The 13,021-nt window shown below is 40.7% G+C and overlaps 1 protein-coding gene across 1 annotated transcript; it reads left to right on the top strand.

Moving 5' to 3' along the window:
• The first annotated feature begins 383 nt into the window (after positions 1-383).
• LOC125487052 (calcium homeostasis modulator protein 6-like) lies at positions 384-5,619 on the top strand. Its single transcript, XM_048616971.1, has 3 exons — positions 384-1,041; positions 3,272-3,541; positions 5,352-5,619. The coding sequence occupies exons 1-3, from the start codon at positions 556-558 to the stop codon at positions 5,379-5,381; spliced, it is 786 nt and encodes a 261-aa protein (XP_048472928.1). The 5' UTR covers positions 384-555; the 3' UTR covers positions 5,382-5,619.
• The last annotated feature ends 7,402 nt before the right edge of the window (positions 5,620-13,021 follow it).

Below are 13,021 nucleotides of genomic sequence, written 5' to 3'. Positions count from 1 at the left end.
ATTGTCAAGCCCAAGATCAACAAGCTCAGCTAAAAGGGATTGGTTTTACAGAATGCTGAGTGATATGTAAGTCTAGTGAACGCAGAAGTAGCAAGTTACCATAATGGAGGGCACTTACAGTTTTGCTGAGACACATGCTGTTCACCAGAGCAAGAACTGCATGGTTGTGTCCAGGTATTGTTTGCCTGGAGGAAACAACAGGAAAAACACGAGGAGGTAATTCCACCTTCTGAGAAAGGCGGGAACGAAAGAAGAATAAGAGACAAAAGAGAAGTGAAAGACTGAAAGTTGCAAGAAGTGTGCCCTGCTGTTTAGTCAAGAGAGGAAATGGGTAGCATGCAATTTCCATAAATCAGCACCTGGGTTTATTCTATATGTGGTCGTTAGCAGCCGAGTTTGTTCCGATTTTCTCTCCACAAATTAACTTCTGCTTTCACATCAGATCCTGTTAATCATAAAAGTTGCAACCTTCCGCTATGATCAGTATCCAACAACTTAACGGTGAATTTAGGTTATTTTAGTTGCATTAGTCAGTTGTCCGTGTCTTATGATACAATGCTGTGGAAGATGGAAAATTTGGAGAAACTCAAAGAGACTTTTCCGAATGCCAAATCAGGACTATTTCAGTTTTTGGGCAATCTCTTACTGTTTCTAATCCTTTATGGAGTGGAACATCAACTGGAGAATGAGATCCAATGTCCATGTGATTTGCGATCGAACACCCGCTACATCTCAGTAACGTTTGTTTTCCCTGCACTGTCGCTATTCATTATTGGTCTATTGGTACAAAGTTATTTACAGAATTGGTGCCATTTATGGTGGAGCAAGCAGAAGGTACAGCACTGTCCACCCCCGTCTTTATTCATCCTATTGACTGTGGTTAAAGCATCAATTCCAGCAATAATATGGATTGTTCTACTCTTCCTGAATGGCAACTATTACACCTGTTCCAAGTTAATCGGGAAAAACGAAACTGCGTGCGGGTGGAAATGCAATGACAATGCCTGTGAAATTCTACAAAACCTCTGCATTGAATCACAAGTAAGCAGTTCATTTAAATGGTCGCTGTAGTGTGTAAAGAGAAACTGTTCTACATTTATTTTGAGTATGGCTGAACTGTGGCTAAACTCCATATAACTACCTACTGGTCAGAGATTGGTTAGTTCAGTTGGCTGGGCACCTAGCTTGTATGGCAGAGTTGTACCAACAGTGTGGGTTCAATTCCTGTACTGGCTGAGGTTAATGTGAAGGATTCTCCTTCTCAATCTCTCTCCTCACCTGACCTCTGGTAACTCTCAGATTATCTCTGTTTAATGAGAAATTATGGCGATGGTGACTTTTGTTTTTATACAGCTACCTTTTCCTCAAACCTCAAAATACCTTTTGCATCCCCCAATCTTATATTAACAGCAGATTGAAATTGTAACAAGACTTCCAAAGTTTTTGTGTATCAATATTTTGTAACATCAGCTCACCTTTGAGATTTCTAGTTCGAAGTTTAAGACCACGTACCCCTAGACAGCCCACCCAGTCGGAATAGTTTATCATCATTTGCTTTCAGTTCCTCATGCAGTTCGAACGAACATATAACCTCCCAGATTCCAGGTAAATAAACCAATGCCTCCCTTGTGCCTTAGAATTTGCTCTCCCTCCCAAGGCAAAGGACTGCAGATTAACTCCATTAAGGTAACAACTGAATACTTCACCTGAGATCCTTCTCAATTGAAAATCTGAATTGAGCTGGGGTAAACTGGAGGCTGTTGACAGTACGAAATACACTTGAAGGTGGTATTTCAAAAGTGGAGAGATACATAGTAGCCCAGATATTGGGGAAGATGGTCAAAAACTCACTGACAGTGGAGGAAACGTGAGGTGCAGCATACCAAGGTTGGAAGAAGAGAAAATCCAGCAGATATTAGGCTTGAGGGGACTATTGGAGTAAGAAAGGGAGGGACACAAAACAGGCATAAATATCGAGGAGACAGCAGTTCATTCTGCGCACTAACTTTGGGAAGGATATCAGCTTGTGGTGAGGTTGCAAATATATCTATCTGAATGGTACCAAGGATGGACAACGTAGAGAGTCATAGAGATCTACAGGACAGAAAATGGCCATTTAGGCCATCAAGTCTGTGCCAGTCAAAAACAAGCACTGAACTATTCTAATCCTATTGTCCAGCATCTGGCCTTATCTTGTACACCTTGCAATGGCAAGTAGACATCTGAATGCAAGTTAATGTTCTACTAACGAATGTTAGTAGTCTGGAGACAGCAGGTATGTTGGGAATGCTTGTTATATAGTAAAGAAGGCTAAGGGACATTCGATAAAGTTACGTTGAATATAAGCATGTAGGTGCAGCATGCAGTGAAGATGGCAAATGAGATGTGATCTTCATAGCAGGAGAACTGGAGTACAGCAATAGGGATGTCTTGCTGCAATCATCCAGGGTCTTGGTAAGATGACATCTTGAGTATGCTACAGTGTTTTGGTCTCCTTATCAGAGAGAAGGATATTCTGGCTATGTAGGGATTTACCAGACTGCAGGACTGCCATTCCAGGAAGAAAGACTGGATCGGTTAGGACTATATTCACTGGAGTTTAGAAGAATGAGGGGCAACCTGAAAGAAACCCATAGAATTCTAACAGGACTAGACGGATAAATGCAGGAAGGATATTTCTGATGACCAGAGAGTCAGAACCAACGGTGACAGCCTAAGTATATGAGGTAGGCCATTAAGGACTGAGAATGATGAGCCTGTGGAATTCTTTGCACAGAAAGTGATTGAAGCAAAAATATTGAATGTTTTCCAGAATAAGTTTGTACAGTTCTTAGGGCTAAAGGAATCAAAAGGCTTGCGGGAAAAAAATAGGAACAGGCTACTGAGTTGGCTAATCAGCCATGATCATATTGAACAGTAGAGCGGTCTTGAACGAATGGATGGTCTGCACTTGCTCCTAGTTTCTGTTTATTTTCAAAATCATGAAGGAGAAATAAATATGGAGAAATGTTTCTACCTTCAGAAGGATCAGGAAACAGTGGAAATAAGTTGAAGATGCTTGTCAGAAAAACCAGACGTGACACTTGAGAAAAAATGTGATAGGTTGTTATAATCCAGAATGCATTCCCTAAAAGAGTGGGAGAAGCAGAGAATAATGATACAGCAGAGGAGTGGGACTATTTCCAAAACAGACAGGATTCTTCTTGTGTAGCATCATTCTATGCATTGTTGTCTAATTGAATTTCTTATATCTCCACCCATACCTTAACAGTTCATCGGCGGCCTTGCATTAGTCATATTATTGACTGTGTTGGCAATCCTCTACTTTCTTCAATGTTATTCCGGCTGGAAGAGAAAATACATGTTTAAATATGACTGCAAATGTGAAAAAGAGGAAGCGAAGTTGCCGAAGGCAAAATTGAAAACCAAAGCAACTGAAGCTGCAAAAGAAATGTGCAAAAATACAATGTTAAAGCTATCCCCAAAAGATGTTCAATTTCAACCAGGACCCAGTCATGAAAACATCAAAACGAATTCCCAGGTGAGTGTTATGCAATTTCAGGAAATATTATGGCGAGCAGGGTGCAGAGAATGACATGTGATGAATGCAGCTAAATTTAGCTTTCAAAGCTGAAGGTAGAAGTTCATCTTGGATGGATCTGCAAGGAATGCCTTTAAATTGCACTCTTGGTATTCAATTCTGTTGGAAGGTGAAATAGAATAGAATATTCGGTGTCTCTCTAAATGTTCTCTAAAGTTATTATGTTAAATCTGGTAGGATGAACAGCGAGATTGAGGACTTGCTGAGAACAAATATCAGAAGGTTTCTTCTCAAGGCACCAAATATATTAAGATAAAAACAAGATGTTGGAAATGCAAAATTAAAAAAAAAATGTGAGAAGTGCAGCATCTGAGGATAGGGTTCCAAGGAAGAGTCATATCAGACTCAGACATTAACTCTGTTTCTCTCTTCACAAGTACTGCTAGTCCTGCTGAGTTTCTCGAGGAGTTTTCTATTAAACATGTTACAACTCCATCACAGACTGTAATGTCATCTGAGCTCATTGATCAGCAGAAGACTCGGTCACAAAGTACAGTGGTGTTTATTTGAGATGGAGCTGGCACCTTTTTTGAAGAATATCACATGGGGCAAATGCATTTTGACATAATCATTTAACTCCTCCCATGATGCATGCTTTCCTGGGCACAGAGATATGAATTATTACCACAAGTATTAGCAGGAGTCAACACTATTCCACTTCTTAACAATGATGCACAAGATGAATTTTGACCTCATTAGTTTTCCATTTTGACAAAAAAAGGCATCAAATGATCAAATGGCACAGTCACAAAACTAATTGCTGATTTATTAACAACGATTCCAATCTGAAGTTGGAAGTCTGAACAAACACCAAACCATGAATACTAGTTTGCACGCACTATTACTCGACTGAGTTTGGTGACCGGGTATGCTTCCAGAAATTCATTGCTGATTAGGTGATGGATTCAGTACTGTAGCTTCTCTTTCACCTCTTCCACGTACCTTCTTAATGTAAGCCACACAGAGCTGAGCCTCTGCCTCTCAGGTAAATTTGCCAGAGTTGCATTGGAGAACAAGAGACAACTGGTGGTGAGTTTAACCTGAAGGTGACCATGCCTCAGGCAAAGGCAAGGTTGTGAAGTAGAGTCCTTCAAGGTAACCTCATCCAGTGCAGGAACTGAACCCACGTTGTTGGCATCACTCTGTATCAGAAGCCAGTTTCTCAGCTAACAGACAATTCAAAAACCAGGGCTCATAGATTCAAGCTAAGTGGCGGAACGAATAGAGGGGATGTGAGGAAAAACTTTTTTTTATGCAGAAGATTTCGGGTATCTGGCATTGGCTGCTTGAGTTGATAGTAGGCCCTCAACTCTTTTAAAACGTACCTGGATCTGCAGCTTATGTATTGTAAGCTGTGGAGCTATGGGCTACGTGCAGGAAGATTGAATTAGAAAGGACATCTGGGTGTCTGGGTAGGCCGAAAGCCCCCTTCTGTGCAATATCATTTCTGCGGTTCTCACTGAGCTGGCCAATCCCACATGACCATACAGCAGGCAGCTACTTCCCGTATCAAAATCCCCTAAAATACCAGACTGCTTCATATCATTTTTCATTCTCAATCAGCAGACAATGGACTAAAATCTGATTACTAATTGCTTAATATTGCACACTTATAGCAAATGACATGAAGGGAGCCTGGTATTGGAGGATCAGAGACTCCAGCAGCCCTAATTTCAGGGGTTCCCTGGTCTCCTTGCTCAGGACTGTTAGAGCTCATATATTAATGCATGTGACTGCACTTTTCCACCAGGTTTCTCAGGATTCCATCACAGCACACTAGTCAGCAAACAGAGAGGATCATACCAAGAGGAACGTTAAATCACAGCTGTTTTTGGAGGTGGAACTGAATGCAATAGACCTCTCGTATGGAATGGAATTGAAAATATGCATATTAACTTTTACTAATTGTTAATTACTAGTGTGTTTGTATAAATACCTTTCTTTAACCCTGGAGATCACCATATTCATGTGACATCTGACGTCAGATTAAATAAATAAAGGCTTTTCGGCAAATAAAACACCGTGTCAGTGAGTAGTTGGGACTGAATGGGTTCTGATTGCGGTAAGAAAACCAACAGATACAAAACAAAATGGCAGACTGTCATTAACACTTCACTCTGCTGGATATCAACAGCCAGATGAGGCACACCCACTTTGAATTTTCCAGCATCTGCTCCAATCTACATGAAAGGAAAGATGAGAGGGAATTGGCAAATCATTCAGGCATGGTGGAGGAAGTATGAGATTGCCCCACAGTTAAGCAAGGAATCTGAACAAAAAAGGGCAGCAAATTTGTTCTTAGTGAGGTGAAAAAATGCTACAAACTGTATTGTATCAGCGGCTTAATGGAGAAGGAGCAAAGTCAGATTTATGGAGTTTTTGAAGTCTAGAAGAACTATCTACTATTGTCACTCATGAATATTATGTGTTCCAAATAATTCACTGCAGATTTACCCTTTAATTGCCTCTGTTTCACTTAAATTTATTGCAAATTCAATTTGAATTCTGTTCAATGCCCCTTTTTGAACTTGCATTTTATTTTGCCATTTTGCTTTTACTTTATATCTCCCTCTGTATTAGGTCATCTGCTGCAGCCCTTTGTCATGTTCTTGCATTTGGTGTTCAACTTTGCAATGTTTCTCACCACACTCCTGTTACTTTTAAGTTCACACTTAATTTTAATTTGGACTGCAGTGGTTCAAGAAGGCAGCTCACCATCACCTTCTCAAGGGCAACTGGGGATGAGCAATAAAATGCTGGCTAGCCAGCGATGCTCACATCCCACGAGTGAATACAACAAACCCACTGGAGCTTTCCTTTGCTGTATTTTTCCTTTATTTTAATTCCCTTTGTCCCTGCATTCTAATGATTCTTGCATAATACTTTTGTTTATTTTTCATTTTGTAGGAACCTCCAAACCAGCATTTTGTTACACTGAAGTTGCAATGTATCGACAATTGCACTGGACATTTTATCCACTTGTACCAGGACAGTGAGTCTGTAAGAATGGAGTAATAGAGGATCTGTGTTTAGTAGCTCAGTTGTACAGTTCTAATTCTAAGAATCCTCTATCTAACTGTTTCAGACCCAGGAATTTCACACCAGTGGCTGAGTAAAAACAGTATATCTGAGTTATGCACATCTCCATCTCTGGACACATTCATGTTGCCATATTGGACATATTACTAAGTCAGTTTCCAATCATCCCAACCCCAAACTACAGCCTTTGTTTACCCAACATAGTCATCTTCATGGCATGCAGCTAATTGGATGTTAATGAATGCTTTATTACACAATCGGACAATTTGTGACTGTTAGTCAAATACACTTTGAATTATGAAGTAGGGTCACTGGACTTAAAACATTGACTGTCTCCATAAATGTTGCCAGACATGCTGAATTTCTTCAGCAATTTCTGCTTTCATTACAGATTTTGTCTAATCTCCTGAGAGATTTTATCCAACTATTTGCCCACAGTCGTGACCTGGAGATTGATGGTATCCTGGATCTTGTTTGTATTACTGCAAACTCCAGTGTAACCCTGCAGGGTTGGAAACCACTAACGCCATCTGTAAACGCTCTGAGTTCAACCAATGCTGAGCAATTTGCAATTGGCCGGTCAGTCATAGGAATTATGAGATGTATTTGTCTCTGAACTTTAACCCAGAGGAGTGACAGCGAAATTTTGGTTGGAATATTGGAAATAGTCTGTCAATCAAAATATGGGTGAAAGTATATAGATGGGCCATGTTGTCCACATTATAAAAGGATAACTGTCCAGCTGCACAGTCCAAGAATATCCCGATTCTACGAGGCTTCAACCTCAGGCTGAGAGCAGACAATGCTGGAGAGGTGATTTCAAAGTAGTCACTTCCAAAAACAGTCACAGGGTCCAGTATTCTGTCTCAAGCCTCTGTATTATATTTCCTTTTCTGTTAGCAGACCCTTGGGCCATGAGTCTCAGAATGGTCTGGTCCTCAGACAGGATGACCTAGGCGTGGGCTGTCTGTAGATCCAGAGTCAGAAAGACTGGAGCTGTGGAAGGAGGGAAATTTAGATAACTCACTTAATGGTTTACATTCTTGCTGTGATATGACAGTACAGCAACTGGAGCAGGCAGTGGCTGAAAGGTAATATTCCAGATCACTTGGTTAATTTTCTGGAATCATGAGTTTAAATCCCACCACGACAAATGGTAAAATTATTAATTCAATCAAAGAAAAATCTGGAATTAGAAGAAAGTTGATCTAATGATATCCACGTAATCATTGTGGATTGTTGTAAACAAAAAGCCATCTGGTTCACAAATGCCCTTTAAGGAAGGAAATTTGCCATCCTCACCTTGTCTATCTGACATGTGAATCCACATCCACAGCAATGTGGTTGGCTGTTAACTGCTCACTGAACTCACACCAGCAAAACATTGAGGTCATGGAGTAATTAGGGATGAGCAATAAATACTGGTCCAGTTAGTGATGCCTTTATTTTAATAAAGGCTACTCATCCCCTTTAATCTCTGCTAGTGCTTATGCTCCCCATAGGCCTCCTCACAGCCATCTTCTACACATGCTGTAATTATGTCCCCCACTTTCTTTATCTCTGCTGTGTTTGTTCAGCTTCCCCTTAAATCTTTATTCATTTCAGTTTCTTCATTTCAAAGAATAATAGAATCGTTAACCGTGTGGAAGCAGGTCATTCAGCCCATTGAGTCCATACTGCACCCTCTGAAGAGCATCCCACCCAGACCCACCACCTTACCCTATCCCTGCAACCCTACATTTACCACGGATAACCCACCTAGGCTGCACATCCCTGGGTAGTGCGGGTGATTTAGCGTGGCCAGCACACCTAACCTGCGCATATTTGGACTGTGGGAGGAAACTCATACGTCCACTGGAATAATGTGCAAACTCCACACAGACAGATGCCCAAAGGTGGAATCAATACCAGAAGACAGGAAAAAGATTTTAAAAAGACATGGGGGCAACTTTTTACACGGAGCATGGATCATATGTGGAATGAAGTTCCAGAGGAAGTAATGCATGTGAATGCAGTTATAACATTTAAGAGATTTTTAGAAGTACAAGAAGAAGAAATGTTTGGAAGGATATGGCCAAGCACAGGCATGTGAGACTAGTTTAGTTTGGCATTATGGTTGACAACAACTGGTTAGACTGCAGGGTCTGTTTCCATGCACTCTATTTCTATGACTATGACTCTACGTTCTTGCTGCAACATTGCTATGATGGCTGCCATTGTGGCCCAAGGTGTAACATTGCAAAGGGTAAAATACTGAATTGGAAACATGCCATGACTGTTCTTAGAGGCTGGCACATTTTGTACGCCAATATGTGTGGATGTGGGGCATGTGTGACCAGTGGCCTGAGCTGCTTTAGTGTGGTTACCAAGATAGAGGCTGTTTAAAGGCAGTGGTCAGCTGAAGTTGGCAGCTCTCACGCTGAATCCCTTTTCAAGAATTCTTGATATTCAATTTGCTTATGGCTTATTATAAGATAGAAAGTTACACATGAATGAAGCAAGATATGCAGTTAAAAAGGTAATTCGACAAATATTATGAAGTTGTGTAAAGTATTTGTGAATTAGCAGGCAGGAAGCTAGAATTTATAAAATAAAAAATGATCAGGGAGTGCAGTGCATGGTTCCTTTAAGAGATAGAGTGCTTTTCTAAGATTAGAGATTTATACAGAAAAAAATGTATGAGAAAATGCTGAAGACGTACAGGCAGTTCTTAAATGGAAACATGTATCAATTGGCTGTGTGAATGGAAACCTGAGGTGTGTTTTGATGGTTTGTTAATGAGCTGAAATCAGCCAATTAATTTAAACCAAGCACTTAGTGATTGAAAGCCAATTGAATTTAAATCAATTCTTCGACTAATGCTATTGTAAGAAAATTGGTATGTCATCCAAGGTATATAAGGAGAAGATTTTTGAAAATCCATGTGACAGCAAACCCCATCTGAAAAATAAGTATCTAGTTCTCACAAGAAATTGCTAAGCTCTCTAAGAAATCCATAAAAGGTAGCACTGCACTTCCAGCGAAGTGTCTTCACAGAGAAAACATTCCTGACAGCAGAATCAGCAGAAGAAAGGTGTTTATGACTTGAGAACAGCAGAAGAAACATGTTTATGACTGGAGACTGTGGAGAAGGCAGAGCATTCTGGAACACAGATTGAGTGTGGACTTTGAGAGATTAAGTTTTAATTTATTTTTTTCTTACTACTTGGGTTATGTAAGTGGGACTTATGTTTATTGCAAGTTTGTTCAGTTAGGGAACAGTTAGGAGTTTTGTGGAGGGGGGGAAATTGTTCGGTTTGTTAGTAGTTCTGTTAATTTTTTCACTGTTCGGGTTAAATATTTAAATTGGTACTTGTTACTTATAAAGTGAATATCAGGGATTTCTTTCATTTAACCTTCCCTTCTCTGTAACACAAGCAACAACCACATTTAACAGTCAAATTGCAGCTGTCTAATGAGAATCTCACTGCAACCAGAACTGAGTAAAAAGATGCAACAAATTGTTTCTGATGTCTACATAGTTCTTGCTCAATCTCTCATATGATTCTACCACATTTATCATCTATAAGACTCCATCCATCATGTCCAATATTAGACTTAACTCAAATAAAAAAACTGAAAGAACTGTGCATGGTGGAAATCAGAAACAAAATAAGGAATTGCTGGAAAATCTCAGCTAGTCTGGCAGCATCTGGGGAGGGAAATCAAAATTAACATTTTGGATCCAGTGACCCTTCTTGAGGACTGTTATGGAGAAATGCCCAAAAAATTGCAGCAATGCAGGATCTGGATGTTCTTAAGTGAACAACATAAGTTAGCATCAGCTGCAGCAAACAACCAAGAAGACAAGTGGGTTTTGGCTTGTATTACTAGGAGGTTGAAGTTTAAAAACAAGTGTGTGTTGTTACAACTGTAACTGTACATAATTGTATATGTGTACACCTGCTGTTTGTCCCTCATTTCAGGTATGTTTGAGTAAATAGCTGCTCTGCAGCGTTGTTGTAGCATTTTGCTTTGTTAGTCGATGTATCTCCTCTCAAACCCATTCCCCCAACTGATTTTATATATAGCACTCTCGACTACCTCGTGCTCCTATCGGCATCAATAGTGTTGAGGTGGAGATCGTCTAGAGTGACAGGTGCCTGGGAGTGAAGATCACCAAATAACCATGCCAGGCCCATGTCAACACAACAGTCAAGAAAGTACAACAATGCCCCTACTTCCACAGGAAGCTAAGGAAATTTGGCATGTGCACAATAACTTTTTTTTTTATAGATGCACCGTAGAAAGCATCTTATCTGGGTGCATCACAATATGGTTTGGCAACTGCTCTTCCCAAGACCACAACAAACTACAGAGAGTTGTGAACTCAGCACAGTCCATCATGCAAACCAGCCTTTCATCTACTTTCTCCATCTATATTTCTCACTGCCTCAGGAACGCAACCAACATAATTAAAGACCCCCTCACATTCTGGTTATAGTCTCTTCCACCTTCTTCCATCAGGCAGAAGATATAAAAGTTTGAATACATGTATGATCAGATGCAAGAACAGCTTCTTCCTGGCTGTTATCACATTTTTGAATGGACCTATCAAATATTAATGTTGATGTCTCTCTCTCTCTCTCACTGTATTCTGCACTCTGTCCTGCTACCCTGATGCACTTTATATAGTATGATCTGTCTATGTAGCACACAAACCAACGCTTTTCTCTGTATCTCCGCACATGTGGCAACAATAAATCACATCAATTTAAATCAAATCAAATCATTATTTGATTCACCTGCATAAAGGTCTCAGTACAATTCAAGTGAAGGCCATTCGATCAGAACAATTTCCTTCTGTCCCAAGGAATGGTGCCAGTCTCCCAGGGAATGAAACCCATTTCTCCCAGCTCCAGGCACGGAAACCCATTCCTCCCAGCACCAGACATTGAAACTCATTCCTCAGTATTTCAGCCATGTATTTAATTCCTTGACTTCATTCACCTTATGCACATTGTCTTAAGTAGATTGTTACCTTGGTTGTTCATCTTTTCAATTTAGGTCCTGACTGCTCAAATTCTTTGATCAGGAACTCCTTCCCAGTTCTATCAATGTCATTGGTAGCAATGTGGATGATGACAACTGGGTTCCTCCCCTCCGATTTCAAAATCTTCTCGGGCCTGTGGATATATCCTTAACCCTGGATCTGGGAAAGTAATGCATTCTTGGAAGTTGTTCTCAGGACACACCAGAGGTGACCACATCTTGACCTCCCCTCTACCTTTGATCTCAAAACCTGCAGCAGTACAAGCCAAGGAGGGTGAAACTACATCTTGGCAGGAGACAGTCAGAAGGCTGGGGCCCAAAAGCAGTGGTGAACGACGAACCAAATTTTCCAACTCAGCAAGGCCATCTGCAGAGCACACTCCCTCCACCCTCACTGCAGACATTGGACCTGCATTTAGGCTTAATTGTAGGGAGAGGAGAAGGAAACATACTGAGGGTACATCAATGTAAAGAACCTAACAGTTTTATAAGTATATTGTCTGCAGTCATATAATTTTCTCCGAAGGACCTGCTTAGCACACACCCATAGGAGAGGTCAGCAGCCTCCTCTGACACCCCAAGGATGAAATGGCCAAGCAGTGCTCATCTCTCAGAAGCTACCAACTCTTGGTCTACACATAGTCTCAGATGTCCAATCTCCTTGAACCATGACAACGAGGACTGCAGTGTAGGCAGTGCACTTCAATCTGGGCAAAACTGAGGCTAACTGCGATGTCCAGGGAGTTGGCTCAATCTGGTCTGCACACATCATTCCACACTTACACCTACATTATGGGTGGGGGTGCAGATTAACTGATGATTACACACATCTCAACAGGGAAATGTTTATTCTATCTATCAGCTTTTCAAAGGAGCACATTACCCTGTTATGCTTGGGATATGTACAACGTGGTACTCACATGCCTACTGTCCCTCAGCGAAGACATCTGCCAAGAGAAGATGCACGAAACACCATACACTGTCATAGTGGATGCTCAGGCATTTCCAAGCCACCTCACAGTATACACACACTGTCAAATATAGATGGGTTAAAAATGATGGAATGGTCAAACGAAGATTCTTCAGGATTCCTGTGATTATAGATGCATTTGTGAGGGACCTTACTATGGATCACTCAGATGTCATATCTTCATCAATGTCTTAAGAGCTATTTAATGTTACCACCCTGTGATGTTAGTGCACTGTCTCAATGCTACCCCTTCACTGAGGATCATGAAGGCCAGTTTATGTGCAGATACTTCAAGAGGGGTAGGATCATCTGAAAACATCTTAATCATATCGATAATGAGGCATTTGTTCAGCAACATAAAAGATCATGGATTACAAAAA

Source organism: Rhincodon typus, chromosome 35, assembly GCF_021869965.1.
Source record: "Rhincodon typus isolate 14 chromosome 35, sRhiTyp1.1, whole genome shotgun sequence".
NCBI classification, from domain to species: Eukaryota; Metazoa; Chordata; class Chondrichthyes; order Orectolobiformes; family Rhincodontidae; genus Rhincodon; species Rhincodon typus.
Note: the sequence above shows the minus strand (reverse complement) of the source record. Positions and strands in the feature narration are given on the sequence as shown.